Below are 24,327 nucleotides of genomic sequence, written 5' to 3'. Positions count from 1 at the left end.
ATGTTGAAGATAGAGCAGGGAGTGGTGGGGAGCTGGAGAGAAATGTACTTGGATCCACATGTGTTTCAGAAGGGCGTTTGGAAGAAAAGGGATTTAACAGAGGTGTTTGGGACATGTGTGAGAGAGAAGCTTTTGCATCAGGAGTGATATATGTGGGTGTATATAGGGGTCATGGGCTGGGCAGATGAGGTTCAGTGTCCCTATGCTGCAGCCTTGGCACTTGTTCAGGGCTCTTCTTGCTACTGCTGCTCTAGCTCCCTGGTGCCCCAAAGCAGCATCACTGAGGAGATCTCTTCAAGCACTGATGCCTTGCTTGAAGAGACTCTGCGTCCTCTGGCACTGCTACTTTGGATCTCTGGAGCACCGGGAAAACAAGAGTCTCACAGCCAAAATCCTGTATTCCTAGTTAAACCCCAATTTGGTCCCTCAATAACCCCAATTACTCAAGTGAACTGAAGTGCAAGTGGTTAAAATATATTCAAGTCCTGGGCTTTTTTTATTTTTAAAGTGGTTGACACCTTAAATATTTAGCTGTTAGCATAAAAGCTGGTTGTTTTTAATGCTTTAAAAGTCATCTTTCAGATTACATCTTAGTTCTGAAATGATATTTTTGCTAACTGCAAAAGGGATTTCTGCTTTATCTGTTCAGTTTTTTTAAACTGTGTGTATATATATATATATATATGTATGTATTATGTACAGCATTCTGTAAACCCTCACACATTTTCACTTTACTAATATGCAAATCTGATGATACTCTCACAAAACCCAGCAGTCTCATCCCATTTCACAGCAAAGATTGTAATGGAATCTTAGCCACTGCAGCATCAGGGACTCAGGTATGGGGACATATCTCTTGACTGCAGTCAAGGGAGGGGTAGATGGGAAATGATTTTGTGGTTCATGTGGCTGACACTGAAGGTAATGCGGTTAGAGCTGCAGGTGTTGGAGTTAGTTTTCACAGTCCTGCTATAATCATGACATTGTCATCTTTGTATAGGCTGTGCCTGAAATTGGTGATTTTTGGCTCATTCAATGGAGAGGCTCAAATTCAATTTTTAATTGTGACCTGAGGCTGGAGTATGAATTCTGGACATGTTATCCTCAATCCCCATGTATGAGGACAGAATCAAACTAGTCTTTAGGTACTGAATGAAGTACTGCAGTACTTACAATTTTAAATTATTTGTTCTGCATCCTGTTGTCACATTCACTATCATTCAAGATGGAATCTACTCCCCTTTAGAATCATCACTTTTTCTGTCCTATGTTTCTCTTCCTTCCCCATCTTCTTTCTGTTTCTTCCCTTCTTCTTTAATTCTTGGAATTTGAGTGTAGAAATGGTTTTGTTCAGGTTTAACTCTTAAAAACTCAGCTCTTAATTGGAGTGGAGACTGTGGGAATAGGCCTTTTTTATTATTATTATTGTAGCTATTGTAGTTTAATCCATATACTTTAATGGATTCTTTGTGAGGCAGATTGGGAGTAAATATTTTTTCACTGGACAATGCATTATGTGGTTTTCAATTAAATGCTTTTTTCACCCAAAGCTATAGGCTGACACACGTACATGGAGGTGAAATGGCTTCCAACCTCAAACTATGAGTGGTGAAATGGTGACTTGAAACTATTACAGTCACCCCAAGCCTACCTCTCCATTTGTGGTGTCCAGACCCTGGTGTGTAACTGGTAGATCATAGGTCCACTCTTAGTATTTTGAGTTGCATAAATTTTAAAATAATAGATTTCTTGTTAGATACTTGAACTCGTCCATGGCAATGATGTGGGTCCTGTACCGATCTGTGGTACATTGCACCATCTTGAGCTTAGTAAAAGCACAAGACTTATTGGAACTTGCAATCTCCATACACCCCAATTTAATACAAAGATTTAATTTTTTTTAAAATGTACTGGAAGATATAGAAGGCTTCAGGCCAAAGCTGTATTTGTGAGTTCAATAGCTCATGTGTTCCTTCTATTGTTTATGGGACAACCAAACCATCTGAATTTGGGTCAGTTTAGAGCTGGGCATTTTTTGCTTAGAAGCTCTGGTTTCAACGTTAGAGCCAGATTTTGTCAGGGCATTTTGTGTAGGTACCCTTCCCAAAAATAAACGCCTCTGCGATAGAAATATGGGGCAGAAGTCACGCATCCCATTCGTTGTTTCTCTTAATTTTGTTCAGAGAATATTTTGGAAGTTGAGAGAGACTTAAGCAAGGTGAATGAACAACATGATGGTAATTGAAATTTAATGTCAATAAATGCAAAGTAATGGAAATTGGAGGGGAAAATTAAATGGCTTATTCACATTACAGATGCACATCTCAGTGAAGTCCTCTGCCTGGTGCAACTGCAGTCAAAAAAGCAAAAAAGATGCTAGGTTTCATAAGGAATGAGGAATATGGGAATAATATAAGGCCCTTAGATAAATTAGTGGCATGACCTCATCTTGCATATAGTGTGCAGTACGGTTATCCCATCTCAAAAGGATATTGCAGGACGAGAGGGAGTTCAGGAAAGTGTGACAAGAATGATTAAGTACCTGGAAAAGAACTGAAGAGAAATTGAAAAGATTGGGATTATTTTCCTTAGGAAATAATAGAGGACATGATAAAAATGGATAAAATAATGAATGATATGGAGAAGGTAGATGGAGAAACTTCAGCTCACCCTGTCTCGTAACTCAAGAACAAAGACATTTAATGAGTGAATGGTGGTAAATTCATAACTCATAAAAGGAAATACTTTTTCACGAAATATGTAACTAACCTGTGGAATTATCTGCCACAGGAAGACATTTAGGCCATTAACATAATAAAATTCAAAAAGGGATTAGACATTTATATGGATAACAAGATTATTGAAAGTTGTTATAATTAATGATAAAAATGTTGTGGAAGAGCTATTAAACTTCATGCTTCAGGGGATAATCCAGTCTCTAACTGCTAGAGATCAGGAGACCTTATGTGGGAGGCAGATTTTCCCACGTTTACCTATAGCTTGTTTCTTACCCCTTCCTCTGAAGCATGGCCATGTTGCTGGCCATTGTCAGATAGAGGTTCCTGGACTAGATAGCTCTTGGGTTTGATCCACTGTGGCAGTGCCTATGTTCCTCTGCAAACCAAGTGTTGCAGGAATCATGCCATCGCATTCCAGGGTGGGGCCTGTTCACCAGGCTGCCTGTATGCCCTCTGAACCAGCAATGGCCAGTAGACTCTCAGCCTGCAGGCTTATTCTTCTGGAAAAAATAATCTACATGTTTGGCTTGAGCATGCAGTTGCTGCCAACCAAAATATATGTGCACATTTTGAGTCCATTTGCATGTTAAGTCAGAATTTGTCCTTTAATATATTTTTAATATTTCTTTTTAAACTTGTATAGCAATAGCTGTTTTAAATCAGTAAGGTGATTCCAAATGTTCTTGTTTGTTCAGTATAGAATTTAAGTCCTAGTATTTTTATTAGAATGCTCTCTCCTTTTAGTGTTATATAAATTTGTTCTTCTCTAGACTAAACTTCAATGGATGTGTGAAGAGGTGAAAGAGAGAGAAAGCAAGGAAAGGAAGCTGCGGCGCCACCTATTGCAGAGTCGAGAGCATCTTAAGCACTTGACACTGAGCACGGAGTGTGAGCGTCAATCTCTCTTCGAACAAATAAAAAAGCAAGAACATATCCTGGAGGAAGTTAACAGAGAAAAGAGAGGTGAGTTGACCAGTTCATTTTTGTTAATGAAGGAAGAAAAAGAAGGGAGAAATGCTGATCTTGAGAATTACCAAAATACATCCAAATCTGCTTTATCTGGTAGTCATTAAGAAATCCAGTTGGTGGTTGCTAGTGATAACTAGGGAAACAGATTTTTGTTTCCCCTTGGTTAAGTTGGCTTGTTTTGCCAACAGCTATATTTCAGTTCAGTAAATGTCTGAACAACACATGGGTTTGTGAAATGGGAAGTAGACATGCCAATTAGTCTTTCATGTTCTCATATTTGAGGCATATCATGACCAAAACATTAGTAGAAATTATAGAGGAGAGATAGGAGGCAGCATTGAAAGGAGCTTACATTGTCTTTGCCTTTATCCTGCTTTTATCTGTAAAATAAATTATTCTCAAGTAATCTCTTTTTTGTTATACAAACATAGGAAGAACTTGTTTTGGAATTTTCCCATTTTTTATTTTAATGGTCATAACTACTTTTTGCTGTCATGAACTACATAAATAGTATTGTTGTTTGTCATAATGATGGCCTATTAAGAATGGAAAATACAAAAATGGTAAATGTCAGAGAATGTCCTGAATTCCTTTTATGATGGTCTAATGAAGCCGGATTACAAGATTTATTGGTAAATGTTGTCTTGTCTCTTACACGTGTTAAAATACTGAAGAAAATAAGCTTTGTGTTATTTAAAATGAGTTTTAACCAGTCACATGTGGAATGAAAAAATAGAAAAATAAAACGGGAGAATGTATTTTTTTAAAATTAACTTTGCATGTTGGAAAATAGGCATTTAACCTAATTTAAACTAGGACATTTTTTAATGGAAAAGAGTCTAAGGAGCCCATCTAGTCAAATGCCTGACTGTGCCATTATATTATTAGCATTATTATTACTGTTGGCACCCTTCTTATTCCATTTTCTTAGGCCTATGATGTCAAGCACATTTGAGAGCTATTATCTCTCTTCTCTTTGAGCTTTTTCTGTGTTTGCATACAGATACCAAAGAAACAGCCAATGAGGTACCTCATTACTTTTGGGGGGTTTACCTTGTATTATGATTACATTGTTTATATGTTTTCTCTCTGGCTAATTAATATTATTTCTTCCCAGTTCAATAATCTTATTTCAGTTGCCTCTTTCTTCTTAGAAGATTCTGTGTTGGATTTTTTGCCAAGTTAGTGGTGAGTGAAGCTGGTAAAAATAGTTTGGAAGGATGGTCTTGTGATTAAGGCCTTAGAATGGAACATGGAAGATTTTGGTTCTGTTTCTGGCCCTGCCACAGACTTGCATGACCTTTTGCAAAACACTTCATGTCTTGGTGCTTCCATTGTTCATCTGTAGAATGGAGTTAATACTTTGTTATTATATCACAAGGATTTTGTGAGGATAAATTCACTAATGAGCGTGAGGTCCTCAGGTCCTGTGGTTCTGTCACTGAAAAACCAATATGCAAAAATGCCAAACACAGGCAAGAAGAAAAGGAAACCAACACCAGGACCTAGAGAAATGTATACTTTATTTTTTGGATCTGTATTACTAAAGTTTGTTCAATATTTTTGAGAGAGATTTTTATTAAAAAGATCTTGCATTTATATAGCACCTTCCACCCTGAAGGGTCCAAAAGCAACATATAACACTGAAAAACAGCAACCTCTGGAATAGAGGTAACAGAAAAGAGCTAATCAACAATTTGTGGCGGGAATTTTTTTGGCAAAGGATACCAGACCTATGCCAACCAAAAATGTCTTTACATTTTTAAAGTCTATGAAGAACTTGTGTTTTTTAAGGTGTTGATCACAATAAATTGCATAATACTCAATCTGGCTACCTCAGAAAGATGAATGGCACAACTGACCATGCTTGGATTTGGCCCTCCTGTGATTTCTAACCTGTGAACACCAGCAATTTGAAACTTGAAAACGGAGAGGCATATTAGCTGAGTCGAACTATTAGAATGGGAGGATGAGTGGTTGCATTTCAGTTTTGTACATTGCTTTGGGATCTCAGGATGAAAGGTACTATATAAAAGTAAGATATTATTTACATGATATTTCTCAGCAATAATAAACAAAACACTTTATTGTTACATAACCTTTAGCAGTATGGGAATGATAGTGCTTACAGCTCACTTAGGAAGGACCTGATGGCACATGGCCATCTAAAAATCTCTCTTGTTTTTGAGTAGGTGCATTTTCTTCATGCTGGAACAAAGTTGGAGAAACAATTTAAGGCCCCAAATAAACAGGTCCAGAGTCCAGTTTCAGAAGGTCTAATAAATAACTTTGTCAATGTGAGTGAACAGATTGAGAAGAGAGGAACTAGTCAACAGAGATGTAAATCTCCCTGATAATTTGTATATAGTGCCACATATTCAGAACTGAGATTTCAGTACTTTTTTTGTGGGTGAAAGGCAAGCACCCATTAATCTCACAAAGGCAAATCCATTTTTATTCATATTTTTTAAAAATAAAATCCAAGATCTTCCACCATGGTAAGTTCAAGTGATCAGAACTGAACCAGCACTTTGTGTTTCATCAGGCCTACAGCATATGCCATCCACTACTTTAAAGTTGCTCCTACAGCTCTCTGTTCTTTCATCTCATAATATTCTCATAACTTTTGGGTTGTTAACCTTTGTATAGGAATCAAGTCTTGTGTGTTATGTTCATGTACCTGAAAATTCTCCTGTTCACACCAATTTTCAGCTATTCAAATCTATTCTTAATATGTGGCTGATTCCATTTTGTCCTAAGGAAAGACTAGTTAGAAATTTCACAATTCAGTACTTTTACTCAGATTTGTTTCTTTGTAAGTTAATGGTTCCAGAGTAGACCAAAACTATTTCAGTAGCTTGTTCTCTTGTGCCATTATGTTGTGTCCTGACACACTGAAGTCGAAATATTCACAGGACTCAACCACATCATACTATGTAGAATTGAATTCCAGATGGCTTCATGTGCCCCTTTCTGTGCCCAGTTCTTTCCTTATCATGAATAATATGATGCTATGCTTCTTAATTCTTTACTTTGCCTTATCTTTGGACTCTTAGAGGATTGGGAGATATTTATTACCAAAGTGTGTGATATTTATTACCAAAGTAACGGACCTCTTATTTGCCATACTTTGTTTTATACCCTGTACTTTAGATATTGCCTCTCGTGATGTGGTAATCTCTCAAAATGGCCATATTTTTCATGTGGGTGCCTAAATTGGGTCTTTGCCAAATGGGCAGTTTTAGCCGCAATTACTTGTTTTGTGTTTATTGCTTTAAAAGTCTGCCTTCAACATCCACATTAGAAAATGTAGACTTAATGTCTTCTCTATTAATTTGGCAGAGCTTGTTAGAAATCTTGCATTTTTGATTTGCTCAGTTTCTGTATTATGTGAGTTTTCCTGTGGGCTGTTTTCATTGAAGAATCTAGGTAAGTTCATTCATTCTGTAATTAGTCACCCCAAGCTTCATGGCAGGTATTTAAGTGTTTCACAGGTGTGTTGAAGAATAACTCTCTTAAAAGCACACTTTTCTACGGTACCCGTTAATCTTTCTTTAAAAGCTCATTAAACTATATATAATAGCAACCTCAGATTAAATCTGGAAATAGAAGAACACAAAGATTAAATCTGGAAATAGAAGAACACAAAGAAATGAAGAACACACTCCCTATCTGTAGAAATATACACCTAAGCTGGGCGTTGGTGAACTATGGTTTTAAATTGAATTTGGATATTGAACAACAGGCCCAAAGCATGTAACCAAAAAGAATAAGATCATGAGAAAGAGGGATTGTTTGTGTTAAACTTGTAGTGATCCTTGGAATACCAGCATTATCTTATTTAAGGTTTGAGCAAAAGGTTTCAAATAAAGAAAAAATGGTTAATTGGTTACTAGGTACAGTAAATAATTAGTTATATAAGTTTGCTTTAAAAAAATCTTTATGTAATAATTAAAGACAAATATAGTAAAGTAAGATGAGATGAAAACCTTGAGAAGAGCATGGTTCAGCCCTAAACTGCCTCATCTGGCTTTGGCTAAAATCTAATAACCAGGAATGACCTCTCTTTTTTGTTATAGCATATAAAAAAAGAGAGGGTTTTTTTGGGGGGGGGGGGGGGGTTCTTTGTCAGAGCTTTCCCCAACCCCTTCGGAGTCACGCCATGGTGGGAAGGTTCCTCTCAGGCCTGGTCCTGTTGTGAGTACTTTGGCCAGTATTTTTAACTTATACACTTCTTTAATGACAGGTTTCAGAGTAGCAGCCGTGTTAGTCTGTATCCCCAAAAAGAAAAGGAGGACTATTTTCCACTGAATGCATCCGATGAAGTGAGCTGTAGCTCACGAAAGCTTATGCTCAAATAAATTTGTTAGTCTCTAAGGTGCCACAAGTCCTCCTTTTCTTTTTACACTTCTTTAAGTGTCCTCTGCATATTTCCACTCTTGGGGTTGGCCAGCCAGGTGCAGCTAGGACAGTGGAACCTTCTAGTAGCAGGGTGGATAGGGGTGCCTTGCCCCCCCTTCCTTGCCTCCAGTGTTTGAGCGCATTAGGAGGGCATGCCTATGAAAAGGGCATAGAGCCCATTGCTGCCTCAGTTCCTTCCAGCCACAGCAACGATAAGACTTGAACTTCTCCAGCTTCTCAGATCCATAGTTAAGTGCCTTTAGATTAGTTGTTGTTTGAAGTTAGTGTAGTTAATAGGATAAGTTCATTTTAGATAGTAGTTATAGTTAAGTAAAATACTGAGCAGTTCGGACACGGCAAATCCCAGTGCAAAGAAGCATGATTTTAAGAGGTGTGTGTCGTGTCCATTGTTTTTCCCAGCATCTGACTTACATGTTCAATGCCTGAAGTGCTTAGCCAAGAATCATTCACGGGCACATGGTGTTACCTGCAGCACATTTACTTCTTGAGCCTGGAAGGAGAGACAGAATAAACTTCAGGCTTTTCTGTTACAAGAGGCCTTGTCAGACAAGCTTCAGGGATCTGATAATTCTAAAGGATCTGAAAATAATGAGAGGAGACTTCAGTTGGCTCTGATTATATCCAGATCCAAACAAGCATAGACAGCAAAGGCTTTAGATTCAGCATCATGCTCCTGTTCCAAGTTAACTGACTCTTTGCTAGCCAAGTTCTCAGATCCAGTTCAAAATGGGTACGGTCTTCAGACAGTCTGAGACTCCTCAAGACTTACCAGAACCAGCTATCTTGGTTCTGAGGAAGAAATAAGCACATCTCTAGTGGCTCCTTGGATCATTCACATTATATAGATCCAAGAACTTTGGATTTAGGACCTCCAGATTGCTGCGAGAATATGCATCTGAAGAAAAGATCATCGGATCCAATCAGGCCAACCCAACCACATACAATAATAGTTACAGCCCAAATTCTTTTGGATCCACACCTGTTAATGGATCTGATTTAACCACAGTGCTTGCCTGGTAATAGAGGATCATGAGGGATCTCCTCAGTCAATATCCTCCCTGCCTAAGACTCCAGCTGGCTCACTGCTCTCTATTTTTCAAATCCTGCATCAGTTAGCTCACCTATTGCTTCAGGATTGGATCTGCAATTGGATGTTGAGCCTGATCTGAGGCTCTTACCAAAGCCCAAGTAATTCCTAAGCCAGGGATTGGCAACCTTTGGCACATGGCCTGCCAGGGTAAGACCCCTGGCAGGCTGGGTCGGTTTGTTTATCTGTCGCGTCCACAGATTCGGCCAATAGCAGTTCCCACTGGCTGCGGTTCACTGCTCCAGGCCAGTGGGGGCTGCAGGAGGCGACAGTCAGTACATCTCTCGGCCCGCGCCGCTTCCTGCAGTCCCCATTGGCCTGGAGCGGCGAACCGTGGCCAGTGGGAGCTGCTATCGGCCGAACCTGCAGAAGCACCAGGTAAACAAACCAGCCCGGCGCACCGGGGGCTTACCCTGGCGGGCCATGTGCCAAAGGTTGCCGATCCCTGTCCTAAGCAAAGTCTTCCACTTGAAGTAATACTTCTGTATGAAGCGGATGATATGATGCCAGACTGGGGAATTTTGCAAGACTGATTCATGCCATCTTTGGTGCCATGGCCATATTGGCTATCTCCTACTTACCAATACCATGTGATACTCTGGTGCTGGATCATCTTCCACTGGAACCTACAGATCTGAGGTATACAGATCTGAGAGGTAGGAAATGTTCCCCTTCTTTGGCACAGGATGCTCTTTTGAAAGAGAAGTACTAGGAAGGATCTCCACTTGATGAATATCAAGATTTCATGAAACCAGAAAGTGGTTCATGTCCTGATGGCAATATGAGAGTAACAGCAGCATTGTCTCCATCAGAAGATGCAATTCAGTTTCATGAACTAGTTGATAGAATATCCATTTTAAAATTACCATCAGTGGTTTTGGAGGAGACCACATATCCAGTTTTTGACATTTTGGGGTCTACTGCAAAGGCTAAAATTTTGTTACCTATATTAGAAGGGCTCTGGCAACCAGCTAAATCCCTTTGGTCTAATCTGTCATCGTGCCAACCAGTTTTAAAAAAAGACTATATTACACCAAATACCAAAATAAACTCAGGAGTCATACCCTATGACTGGAGAATTGTTTACCTATTTTTAAGAAAGAGGGGAAAATTGATCCTGGAAACTACAGGCCTGTTAGTTTGACCTGAATTGTATGCAAGGGTCTTAGAACAAATTTTGAAAGAGAAAGTAGTTAAGGACATAGAGGTAAATGGTAATTGAGATAAAATACAACATGGTTTTATAAATGGTAGTTTGTGCCAGCCCAATGTGATCTCTTTGAGAATATAACTGATTTTTGACAATGCAGCAGATCTAATCTAGCTGGATTTCAGTAAGGCATTTGATACAGTTCCACATAAGAAATTATTAGTTAAATTGGAGAAGATGGAGATTAATATGATAATTAAAAGGTGGATAAGGAGCTCGTTAAAGGGGAGACTACCACAGGTCATACTGAAAGGAGAACTGTCAGCCTGGAGGGAGACTACTGGTGGAGTTTCTCAGGAATCAGTCTTGGGACTCATCTTATTTAACATTTTTATTCATGAGCTTGGCACAAAAAGTGGGTGTGTGCTAATAAAATTTGCGGATGACACAAAGTTAGGTGGTATTCCAGTACAGAGAAGGACTGGAATATCATACAAGAAGATCTGGACGACTTTGAAAACTGGAGTAATAGATATGGGATGAAATTTAATAGTGAAAAGTGCAAAGCCATTCATTTAGGGACTAACAACAAGAATTTTTGCTATAAGATGGGGACTTAATCACTTGGAAGTGATAGAGGAGGAGAAAGACCTTGGTGTATTGGTTTATCATAAGATGACTTAGAGCTACCAATGTGCAGCTGTGGAAAAAGGTTAATGCAGTCCTAGGGTGCATCAGGTGAAGTATTTCTAATAGAGATAGGGAAGTGGTAGTGCTAGTATACAAGGCACTCATCTGGAATACTGTGCTCAATTCTGGTCTCCCATGTCTAAGAAAAATAAATGCAAACTGGAAGAGGTACAGAGAAGGGCTACTAGGATGATCAGAGGAATGGAAAACCTACCTTATGAGAAGAGATTCTAAGAGCCTGGCTTGTTTAGCCTAACCAAAAGAAGGCTGAGGAGAGAGATGATTGCTCTCTGTAAATACATCTGAAGGATAAATACCAGGGAGGCAGATGAATTATTTAAGTTAAGCACCAATACTGACACAAGAAAAATGGATATAAACTGGCCATCAATACATTTAGGCTTGAAATTAGATTAAGGTTGCTAACCATCAATGGAGTGAAGTTTTGGAATAGCCTTCCAAGGGGAGCAGTGGGAGGAAAAACCAAACTGGCTTCAAGGCTCATCTTGGTAAATTTATAAAGGGGATAGTATGATGAGACGGCCTACGATGGCATGTAGCAGATCTGCGACGGCTAGTAGCAAATATCCCCAATGGCTGATGATGAGGGGTTTTCACTTGCAGGTTTAAACTAGAGCAAATGGTGGATTCTCTGCAACTTGAAGTCTTTAAATCATGATTTGAGGACTTCAATAACTCAGTCAAAGATTGCGGGTCTATTATAGGAGTGGGTAGGTAAGGTTCTGTGGCCTGCAATGTGTAGGAACTCAAACTAAATGACCACGATGGTCCCTTTTGGCCTTAAAATCTGAGCCTATCATCTCAAACAGATGGGGTTTTGACACAATAAAGGAATGTTATATTATCCAATTCAAATCCCTTCTTTCATGCGACCTCTCTTTCCCCTCCCTTTCCAGTGACCCCTCCCAGGAGAGATTATTAAGAGCGGAAACACAGATTCTGCTGCATGCAGTGGCTGTAGAAATAGTACCATTAATTCACAGAAACAAAGGGTTCTACTTCCATTACTTTTTAATCCTAAAAAAGAATGGAGGTATCCAATTTTAGATCTCAGAGCTCTAAACAGATATGTCAGGTTTAAATTCAGAATGCTATCTCTGGCTTTGATCATTCCCTCCCTGTCTATTCTGGATTTATTTGCTGATCTAGATCTCAAGGATTCATATTTCCATATCTCAATAATATAATCTCCCTGCAAATATCTAATGTTTTGTTCTTGATTCAGAGCATTTCCAGTACAAAATCTTACCCTTTGGCCTCTCCACTGCACCCTGGGTTTTTACTAAACTCCTGGTTTTGGTAGCAGCTCATTTGAAGAAGCAAGGGATTTTCATCTTCCCTTATTTAAATGACTGGGTGCTGAAAACTCTGTCCGAAAAGGAATTAGAAAGATCCATTTAGATTACCTGTTTTCTGAGAACTTTAGTCTTCTCATAAACAAAGAAAAGTCTTCTGATTCCATTTCAAAAGGTTTCCTTCATTGGGGTGATCTTCAACTCCATAAAAGAAAGGGCTTTCCTGCTGGAAAAGAGGTTTTTGAAAATAACCATCACCACACAGACACTCCTTTTATAACCCTCTCAGAGAGTAATTTCTGGCATTATTAAGCCTCATGGCATCTACAACATAAAGGACTCATTAATAGTCACCACAGATTTATCTGACACATCTCTACATCTTTTCATCTGAGGTCTGTTGGGTTACAGAGATTCCCTGTTACACATGAATGTATTAGAACTGAGGGCCATCCATCTTGCTCTCAACATGTTTCTTCCACAGATACAGGATGCAGTAATTTAGGGAGGCATTGACAACATGTCTGCAGTATATTATTAGAATAAACAATCATCCCAGCTATGCAGTGAGGTGATAAAGCTTTGGGACTGGTACATCCTATACAACATTTACCCAATTGCCTTGAATGTCATGGAGAACCCAATAAAGTCAGAGATCATCTGGACAGGGACTCCTAGCAGACTCCTGTCTCTAAAGGAGTCATTGATTGGGGTTGTACTGTATGACTGGAGAATTGCTAACATAGTTCCTGTTTTTAAGAAAGGTAAAAAAAGCGATCCAGGTAATAGGATGAAATTTAATAGTGAAAAGTGCAAGGTCATACATTTAGGGATTAATAACAAGAATTTCTGTTATAAACTGGGGACGCATTACCTGGAAGTAACAGAGGAAGAGAAGGACCTCGGAGTATTGGTTGATCACAGGATAACTATGAGCCGCCAATGTGATATGTCCGTCAAAAAAGCTAATGTGGTCTTGGGATGCATCAGGCGACGTATTTCCAGTAGAGATAAGGAGGTGTTAGTAGCATTATACAAGGCACTGGTGAGACCTCATGTGAAATACTGTGTGCAGTTCTGGTCTCCCATGTTTAAGAAGGATGAATTCAAACTGGAACAGATACAGAGAAGGGCTAGTAGGATGATTTCAGGAATGGAAAACCTCTCTTATGACTCAATGAGCTTGGCTTGTTTAGCCTAACTAAAAGTAGGCTGGGAGGAGCTATGATTGCTATGTATAAATATATTAGAGGGATAAATACCATGGAGGGAGAGGAATTATTTAAGCTCAGTACCAATGTGGACACAAGAACAAATGGATATAAACTGGTCATCAGGAAATTTAGACTTGAAATTAGATGAAGCTTTCTAACCATCAGAGGAGTGAAGTTCTGGAACAGCCTTCCAAGGGAAGCAGTGGGGGAAAACCACATATCAAGCTTTGTCTTGAAGCTAGATATGTTTATGGAGGAGATGATATGATGGGATAGCCTAATTTTGGCAATTAATTGATCTTTGACTACTAGTGGTAGATATGCCCAATGGCCTGTGATGGGATGTTAGATGGGGTGGGATCTGAGTTATTACAGAGAATTCTTTCCTGGGTGTCTGGCTGGTGAGTCTTGCCCACATGCTCAGGGTTTAGCTGATTGCCATATTTGGGTTCAGGAAGGAATTTTCCTCCAGGCAGATTGGCAGAGGCCCTGGGGGTTTTTCACCTTCCTCTGCAGTGGGGGGCACGGGTCACTTGCTGGAGAATTCTCTGCACCTTGAAGTCTTTAAACCACGATTTGAGGACTTCAATAGCTCAGACGTAAGTTAGGGGTTTGTTACAGGAGTTGGTGGGTGAGATTCCATGGCCTGCGTTGTGCAGGATGTCAGACTAGATAATCATAATGGTCCCTTCTGACCTTAAAGTCTATGATTCTATGATTCAGAACTTCTTCAGCCTTTGGGAGTTTCCGGCCATAGATCTGTTTGTCACCGGATTCAATATGAAATGAAATATGATTTTGCTCAAGAGCGGCCTTGAACAGTCTATCATTGAGGGATGCATTTCTCCTAGATTGGGAAACAGGTTTGATGAATTGCATTTCCCACATTCCCTCTAATCCTCAAAGTTTTAAAGAAAATGAAACAAGATTTGGCCAGCGTAATTTTGGTTGTTTCAGCATGACTGAAACAACAGTGGTACACTGAATTACTCTGTTTATCCAACAGCAAATACAAGATGCTTCCATTACTGACTAACTTACTACCCCAGCAGGAGGGGAAGGTTTTCCACTCAGAATTCCAATCATTACACCTAATAGCTTGGCTGATAGGAATTTAATAGATTTAGAAAGATCATGCTCTGTTGAGATGCAGCAAATTCTTATTTCTTATTTTTCTTACCAGAAAAAACTATAATTTTAAATGGAAAAGATTTGTTATCTGGGCAAATGATAGGAATGTTGACCCAATCTCAGTCCCTATGAAACTTCCATATGTGCACAATTTCACTCCCAGATTCCAATGAGAAACTGCTGAGCTTGAATTAATATGCAAACTAGATACCATTAACTTGGGTTTGAATAGAGACTGGGAGTGGCTGGGTCATTACACATACTGAATCTATTTCCCCAAGTTAAGTATCCTCACACCTTCTTGTCAACTGTCTAAATGGGCCATCTTGATTATCACTACAAAAGTTTTTTTTTCTCTCACAGTTTGTATGGTAACTTCCTACTTATCTGTGTGTGTGTGTGTGTGTGTGTGTGTGTATGTATATATATATATATATAATCTTCTTACTATATGTTCCATTCTATGCATCCGATGAAGTAGGCTGTAGCCCACGAAAGCCTATGCTCTAATAAATGTGTTAGTCTCTAAGGTGCCACATGTACTCCTATTCTTTAATCTAATACTTGTTGTTAGTGCTTGTGCTCTGGTGCTTTGACTACAGGAGTGCTTGTGCTCTGACTACAGGAAACGGCTTCACCAATATGGTCGGAAGTGTTTCGTTGAAGATAATCTGTCATCTGAATAATATGATACCAAAATTATCAGCCTCCAAAAGCTGTCCCTTGTTCCAAGTTTCCATTTCCCAGCAATAGAAATTTCTTGCTGCGCCTACAGACATCCTTTAACATGTTAGTACAGCAAGAATTCACAGGAGCGAGACTGGGTATTTTATTGCTACTAATTGCATTTTACTTATGGTGCACTAGACATATGCAAATATATTGTTTTTCTAATAACCACACATGCTATTTAACATAAGAAGAGTAGTATTTACATTAATTGTCTTTTTCTTCTTGTAATCCACTCTTTCAATAATCTTCTACTCTAGATCTAATGCTCACTGCTGATCTTTCTTCCTCTCTCTTCTTGTCCCTGATCAACTTTTCTGTTGATTCTAGATGACAAGACTCAGAATATATATATATTTTAAAAGAAGCAAGTAGTACGATGGATAGTTGTTTGTTTTAGTGTTCCCATACAGACTGAGCCTAGAGAATGAAAGCCACTTATTAAATGCGTAATAGTATAAGTGATACTGACAGACTGAGAGAAGCACACAGCTCTTCTTATGGTTAGGAGTAAAGCAAACAGTAAATATCTCAGACTGATCTTCTAAATTATGGGATACATATGAATATTTCCACACCAGGAAGGAGTGGATAGATGGTTTTTGACTGTGGTGCATTGTACTTTAATGATGTAATTTCTATCTTGTTACTGGGAAATACATTTTTTTACTATTTTTATTTCTACACACAACTGTTTTAAGCAGTTTGCAGAACATATAAAAAGGCATGTTTCCTGTCCCAAAGAGTTTATAATCTATATGTAAACATGGTGATGGGTGAAATCTGCATGTAAAAGTGATAATGGGTGAGAGCCTATAGTAGGGAAAGGATGGGGAGAGGAAGGACAAGTGTGAGAAAGTGACTTTCCCATCTGCTCTAAGACAGTTACTTTGTAGGGTGGAGTTGGACTTTATTGTTGTTTTTGTTAATTAGGTAAAGTCCAGTCCAAGCCTTCTCCCAAAGGTTGGGTGTTCATAGCACAGGTCTACACAATCTACCTTCTAGAATTTCTCAGACCCAAGATATCTTTTGTCAGCCTAGCTCTAATGCTTCCCCCCTTTTCATTCCTTTCACACGGAAGTTCCACTCTAAGGCTTCACGTTTCTGAGGCCAGCATCAGCCCTATGTCGTAGACAGACCCTAGACATCTTCCTGCATAGTACTGCTCCATTGCAATAAGGGTTACAGAAACACAACCATGCATCTACCTCTATTTAGGTATGTGCATATCTTTGTAGTAAAATGCTGAAATGTCCCCTTGGGAAGTTTTGTGGATGAATTTCTGTTCTTGTGCACAAAGTTCTTATTTTGTTTCTAAAAGTTTAAATATTTAAAGCTTGCCCAAAAGATGTATTGCCATAACTGCAAAGTTAGGTGATACAGAAGGAGATGCTTTTTTGGCCTGGTTGGAAATAGCAATCAGATCCCAGAGACACTTGTGAAAAGGATCTTGGCAGAAATAGAAACAGCAACTTTCAACAGATGCTCTCATAACAATTGCAACTAATTTTCCAACCAAGATATCACTGTAATGTAAAAGCATATTGAGAAAGTTTGTGTGCTTAGATTTTGAAAGTTTTTAAGTTCTTTTTTTAATCAGCTAAACACCTCATTTTCTTAGTGGCATCAGGTTGCTAAATGGTATTAATTTTTACAGATACAAAACCACTAATTTAAAACTACAAATTAAAGGAAATCTAATTCCTTTAAAAAACAAATCAAAACATCCTTGTCAAATAAAATTGCATTTAGACGTATTATGTTGTGCAGCTTTTAGAGATTTTTCTGGCCAAATGACTTTCCCTCTTACAGATTTCCCATCTTCAAGTGAACTTTCCAGGTCAAACAAAAGTCTATTTTTAAATAACAATTTAGCTTTCAAGTTCAAATAGTTCAGTTGCTACTCGTGCATCTTTCCTTCTATTTTCTTGATAATTATAAGTTTGTATTATATTATTTCTTTCCCATGTCTATCTCCAGTTCACATTGGACTCAGGTCAATAGTAACCAGAAAATATTGTCATGTGATAGATGTCTGCTGCTTTTTGTGAAATAAATTGGTGATCTCAGTTCAGTTCCTAGTACATAGTTGTTCCCACCACAGAAACCGCCGAAGTAGTTGATAGTAGTAGTGTCTTTGCTGAGGTTAAAGAACATGGTGTGGGGGTTGTAGAGTGGGGTATGTGTGGTAGAGGTAGGAGAGATTCCTTGCAAAATAAGATTTGTTGCCTTTTGGTGGAAGGTATTTTTTAAAAATATACATTGTCACTACCCATGTTGTACCCCTTCTTTTGATAAAGAGAGGTGGTTGTTGTTCACTGCTGTAAATTATGAACCTTTCCTCAACACGAAATAGACTTTTTGAGGAAGCAAAAATATATGACATTAAAGCATAATTATTTTAAAATCCTAGAGCACTGTGTGCCACGTGAAATTGTCATAATCACAAATGAGTGCCTGATGGTCAATGTAAAACAATCCAGCTTTCTGCGCACAATTATTATTTAAACTCTAACAGTGTACTTAGCATTTTATAGAATAGGGGTGGCCAAACCACGGCTTGAGAGCCACATGCAATCTTTTACAATTAAAGGGCAGCTTATGGAGCACCCCCCTCTCCCATTCTCTACTTACTAGACTATGGTGGTGGGGCTTAGGGCTTCATCAGGAGCGGGGCACACCTTCCGGGGCTTGGGGCTTCTGCAGGAGCAGGGCTGAAGCCCCAGCAGGTGCACCTCATGGGGCTGAAGTCCAAAGACTCTCCTCCCCACAGGGCAGAAGCCCTGAGCCCCACCACCCTGCTGCAGGACTGAAGCCTCGCTCTGGCAGATGTCCCCCCACTCTCAAACTCTGAAGAGTGTCTTATGCAGCTTGGAGGGTCAGTATATTTGGTCACTTCTGTTATAGAACGTATATCTAAGCTACGTTCCATGAATGTAAGGTTCTGAAATTCCTCCTAAGACAGTAATGTTTCAAAATAGGGAAGAAGGGAATTATGTTGAAAAGCATACAAATAATGCTGAAATCAAGTGTTAAAAACTCCAGTACCATTTAGGTTGCTTGTCATGGTTTAGAAGGGTTTGTCAGTTGGGCTGGTCAATAATTTTCCATTAAAATTATTTGTTGAGGCAAAATTGGGTTTTTGGAATTTTCACAAACTTTTTTTTTTTGCCAAAAAGAGTTTTCTTTCCATGATTTTTTTTTTTTTTACTTTTTTGGATGAAAACATTTGTTTTTTTGAAAACAAATTGAAAATTTCTGGGGGCTGGGGGGATTTCTGCCTAGCTTTACTATCGGGGTTTACTATAGCTAAAAACATTTTCATTGATGGAAAGCAACATGATCTAGTGGGCTCAGAACAAAGGAGGGAGCCAGAAACTTCATGAGTTTTAATGTTAGCTCAGATTCTGGTTCATTCTGTGATTTTTGGATGATCACTTACTCTCTGTGTGCCTTAGTATTTTCATCTGTAAAACTAGGATGATAATTGCATACCTCAAAGTGGTGGTGTGAGGATTAAAGTTAAGAAAGCAGTTTGAAAATGCTAAGTAAAATAATTTATTTGTAAACTTGAGAGGAATTTGAATTAAATTTGTTTTTTTTTCCTACTGTTTTTCCTCTTTCATTGTTAGAACACTTTTTGTTGTTCATGTAATTGTTAGCCAGCTTGTGAGTGCAAAGTTGGTGGTATAAATTTAATTTTTACTTGACTGTGTAACCATGGTAAGATTAAGGCTTTTCTTGCTTTTTTCAATGGAGCTCCCTACCATACCTTTTTTTTTTGCCCTTAACTGCATCTTTTTTATCTTCACATCGCGAGGAGATCTTCCATACCCTTGCAGTACTCGCGGGATTCCTTTGAAGTGGAAACGCCACCTTCTACCACTGGCTTTCCCACAACTAGCTAACTGCCTCACTCAGTTGCTCACTGCCTCTTTTAACAAGTTGATCACTCTCCTCTTGTGAAGAACATAGCAGACACTCTTGTCAGCCTGCTTTCTTGTAGACCAGGGTCAGGTGAGGAAGATTCCTCTAATTTCAGCTTTATAGCACAATGTAAATCTGAGAAATATACATATATATTACAAATACCTGCCATTCCTTATAGCAGTCCTGTTCTTTTCATGGTAGTTCCATAGTAGCAGCAGTAGAAGTTTCTAGCATGGAATTTCCTTGGATATAGTTGTGCCTTGTTTTAAAAGAACATGTAAAACACATTTAGAAATATGCATCCGATGAAGTGAGCTGTAGCTCACGAAAGCTTATGCTCTAATAAATTTGTTAGTCTCTAAGGTGCCACAAGTACTCCTTTTCTTTTTTAGAAATAATATGAACACTCAACCAGATATAAGAAAAAAAAGTTTGGAACTGCTATCTTCTACGGTGTCTGTTTTAATCTCTATATTCTTATAAGTGTGGTTTTACCAGAACATAAGAGTCTCATAGTTAGTCTTCATTTTGCAAAAGATCATTGCTCTGTTTGACTTAAATTTATAATAGGAATGTTGCTGCCATAATGTCTGTTATGAGCATCTGTTAATTATATAGTTGTCTCATTCTGGTTTCAAAAATTTCAAGTATCTAAAACATTCCTCATACCACATTAATTCATTTTACAGCAGAGCCTGATGTGCAGCAAGGTTAAGAAAATTGTTTTGAGTTGTTTTTGACCTTCAAAATTCAGTCAGTTGTGGTGTATAGGATATAATATGTGGATCCTTCAAACATGCCTTTTAAATTTTCACATCTTCCATAGCTAGCCTTGAAGTGGAATTATCAATTAATTTTGTATTCAATTTAAAACAAGTAAAAGCAACATTAAAGAAAAAATAAATCTTCCAAGTTATGTAACTTTTAAAAACAGCTTAGTACTAAAAAAAGGAAATGAAAATAGTAAATATTCTCTTACTTGAAGTGAAGTAATTTCTCTTACCGAAATGAAGAATAATTTTTGACTACTAATAATTCACTAATTAGGTTAGAGTCTTCTGTTCAAAGGGGATTTTCAATAGCTGTAGCACCATTTTCTCTTTCTTTTCATCCAGCCCCATCATTGAAGGGCAATTTTCTCTTTTTGAGTCTGTAATGCGGATATCTTTCTTGTTCTGAATGGAATTCTTATTGATGCCAACTGTATGTGGAACAACTATAGATAGATAGATCCAAAGTGAATTAATTAAGAGAATTTGGCCCTCCAACGTCTTTCAGGATTAGTTAATCTGATTTTGTTAATTGTTGAACAAGTCCTGTGCAGTCATTGTTGTCTTGTTTTTTGAAAAAAAAAATCCTATAAATTTCTGGTGATCAGAGGAAACCTTACTACACTGCACCAGTGACAGAAATTTGGGGCTTGCTTACACAGCAAGTTACTGTGCATCAGTTTGTGACTTGTAAAATTAAAAAAGGCCATAGAGGATGTGATGGAAATGAATAAGCTTAGCTAAAATAGTACCTATCCCTTTGTCCTTGGAAATTTTCAGACCTATCAAATGTTGGTTCCAGTATGCAGTTATTGTTCCCATCTTTAACAAGTTCACCTTCTCTTTACCTAGGTAGAACCTTAAAGAAGGTTTAGAAGAATTCTTTTCTAGATTAGAAATGTATATGGACCCTATGGTAACTGTTTTTTGCCATTAAGTTTTCTTTTTAAAGTTTGTTTTCATAGTCTTTTACTTTTTCCTTCACTTTAAACACCACATTCTAGAGAAATCAGTAATGCCTTCTTTCTTTTTATCTTGATGTTGAAGCAAATTATATCTGCAGAGGCCTTAAAGAATCCTCTTGTCTCATTCTAAAGTTCATGTAAGAGGTTAATAGTAGGTACTTTTTTCTTAAATTCAGCTAAGGCCATTCATTGGATTACAGCATTAACATCCATACTTGTTAATTGTAATAACTTCTGTAAAATAAGGTGCTCAATTATATATTATGATGCATCTGTTGGTGTTATGTAGGCACTGATTGCAAATTCAGTTAAGGTTCACTTCCATTTTGCACTTAATACAAAGGTTGAATTCCCTGCTTTATGAGTGGCAAAATATAGTGCATCTCCTTCAAACTTAAAGCACTTACTCTGAATAAATTCACCAACTAGTTTCAATTAAAATTAAACTGGGTCTTTTAAGCAGTACAAAGAGGGAAAATCATCTCCTTATATTAAAATATGAGGTTGAGAATGAGCAGCAAAAGCAGCTAAACTCTTAAGAAACAAAGATCCTATTTGCAGACTTATGTCTCTGATTAAAAAAAAAATCTTAAAAATCTGTGGTGAGAAAAATTCAGAAAATTTGACATGTATTGAGAACTACTTCTTGCTAGAGTGGGATTATAAATTTTCCATTTCTTCACACTATTCTTTGTGTCAAATTATGATTTGGAATCTTTGATTTGTCCTGGTTGTCAAACTTTGCACAGAACTTTGCATCCATCTTCCTCTGGGTCATCTCAATTATTTCCCCTACCTGTTCCCAAACAGAATACCTCTAGAGTTAAGAAATGCAACCTATATTTAAAGAACAAAAGCTTTAATTTTCAAAAGCACTTTGAGAATAATAGTTAGAAAGCAAAATACATTACAATTATCTCTGGACCCCAGGATCTCAGTTAAATAAATGTATTTTCATAGAATGTAAATAATAAGAAATGTATTTTCATCTTCAAAAAAGAACTAGATAAATTCATGTAGGATACGTCCATCAATGGCTATTAGCCAATATGGGCAAGGAGGGTGTCCCAAGCCTTTGTTTGCCAGAAACTGGGAATGGGCGACAGGGGATGGATCACTTGACAATTACCTGTTCTGTTCATTCCCTCTGGGGCACCTGGCATTGGCCACTGTCGGAAGATAGGTGTTGTGGAAAAATTAACCACGCGTTGTGTTTGGATCAGAACAAAGCCCGAGGTTCTCTTTATTTAAGCATGCACATACAGAGAGAGTCAGCCAGAGCTGCTCTGCCGTAAACAGAAAATACAGGAGCTTATATAGCTGAAAACCACAATCTGTTAAGCACACTTCCTTTAACAGCATTTTCCTTATTTGGCAAATAGTGCAAGCTTCAATGGTAGCTTTGCCTTACTTGGAATATAGCAAAACAAGTTTTACCTGTTATTGACAGGTGCTTCCTTTGTGGTTAACGGTCTTTTCTAACTTCTAGCGGTTGTGGTTACATTTTAAGCTGAACTCTTGCTATTTCCCTCTTAACGGAATTTTCCTTACCCTCTTCTTATTTTTATACACACAGTTAGCTTGACCAAAGTTTTAGGCCTATTAGTTTAGGCCTACTAGATTTTCCTCCACATTCCCCTTTTTGGTACCTTTTTTGGCACCACTGATTGGGCCTAAACTTCCATAGCCATGAGCCTGTTAATTTCCTCCTTTTCGTTCTCATGTTCTTCTGCTCAAACTGTGTCATACATTTCATTTACCATCATTAGTGCCACCTGCTTCCTTGCACTGAGGCTGGCAGGTTTAGGGCTGGACAAAGCAATGGTAAATACATCTTTTATAGCAACAATAACACAATCATATGCTAAACAGCAGTAAAAGCAATAACATTCCCATGGCGATAATATGATGTGGTTGGGATTGCCGAATAGCTTTAGTCACAAAACACAATACATCAGTTTTGGTACACAAAGTAGACATTCTGTAGACAGTGTAAAAGGCGTTCTTTTCAGCTTGTTATAAGTTTTGAAGCATGTGAACTTGTCCCTGTTATTTGGAAATTTTTTGAATCTCCAATAGGAGTGAACGCAGATTTTGGAATCTGTCAGATACTAGAGTAGTCCAGTTAAAGGATATCTGGAACATTAGGGCAAATTGTAGAGCTTTATCTGCAGGCCAATAAATTTTATGATTGCCTGCAGCTGTGGTGAGATTAAAATGTATGTCATTTAAGATGGTAGTCTCAACATGCACACAGCTTTATTAGCTTGGAAAAATAAGCGTCCTCTCAGCGTAGTCCCGTGTCCCATACTCTCCCAACAAATGTTGTCACGAACAGTGACAACCTCTCCTGGTTTTAGTTTACGTACACACTGAAGTTGAGGAGGTTCTAATGGCCAAAGTGTCCATTGGCTTCCTACCCCTAGCCAAATGTCGGGCGTTACTCCAGGAGTACTGACTATGAATCGGTTGGGCAGACCAGGTAGTTTAAGTTCCCAAATGTCTTGGTAAATTATCCAATCCCACATGCATCCTTGCCATGGACCCGGCAGGATTTGATAGGTGGAAGTCCATACCCCTCCGACCGGCCCATATGCTTCGAAGGAGCATTGTGAATGTCTGCATCTCCACTCAGAAAATCTCCAAGTATGTTTCCACAGCCACAGATTAGATGGAACTCCTGAGGTATTTGTAAGGGCAGTAGGCCACGCCTGATGTTCAAGATCCTTCTGAATGGCCGTGAGCTGATCATTCAGAAAATCCTGAACATCCGAACAAGCCAGATCCCACTGCAATGCCTCTCCGTCATTGGTGATACCCAGTACCATCTCTGTTAACAGCTTTTTGGTCATTGAACTAAGGGTGGAGATAACATATAATTTACCAACACCAGCCTGAACCTGGGTTAGCTGTGCTCCAGTAATAAGGCCTGTGGCTTTTTCCAACTGTCCCAATTTTTCCTCATGCTGCTGACCTTTATAGATATTCCAGACTGCAGCCATGCTATTTGCACCATCCAATAGGTGTCCAATGAAGTCCTTTTTTTTTTCTAGCGGAAGCCTAGGCCTGCTGCTATGTCAACCTAATGGCAGCTCCCTTTGAACAATTAGGATATACAGAGGTAATCTGAAAACTAGATAAGGGCAGTGTAAATTTTATAGTCCCTTGTCCAGGTTCCTTCCCCACTCTGAACTCTAGGGTACAGATGTGGGGACC

General features: G+C 38.4%; 1 protein-coding gene across 2 annotated transcripts in view; it reads left to right on the top strand.

Moving 5' to 3' along the window:
• Positions 1-24,327, top strand: part of CEP128 (centrosomal protein 128) — a 434,621-nt gene that overhangs the window by 202,775 nt on the left and 207,519 nt on the right. For both annotated transcript variants that reach the window (XM_043516125.1, XM_038407035.2), the window contains one exon: positions 3,509-3,701. In XM_043516125.1, the coding sequence (XP_043372060.1) occupies positions 3,509-3,701 (193 nt within the window). The remainder of the gene's footprint in view (positions 1-3,508; positions 3,702-24,327) is intronic.

This window comes from Dermochelys coriacea, chromosome 6, assembly GCF_009764565.3.
Source record: "Dermochelys coriacea isolate rDerCor1 chromosome 6, rDerCor1.pri.v4, whole genome shotgun sequence".
Taxonomy (NCBI): domain Eukaryota; kingdom Metazoa; phylum Chordata; order Testudines; family Dermochelyidae; genus Dermochelys; species Dermochelys coriacea.
The sequence above is the reverse complement of the archived record's forward strand: the minus strand, read 5'-3'. Positions and strand labels throughout refer to the sequence as shown.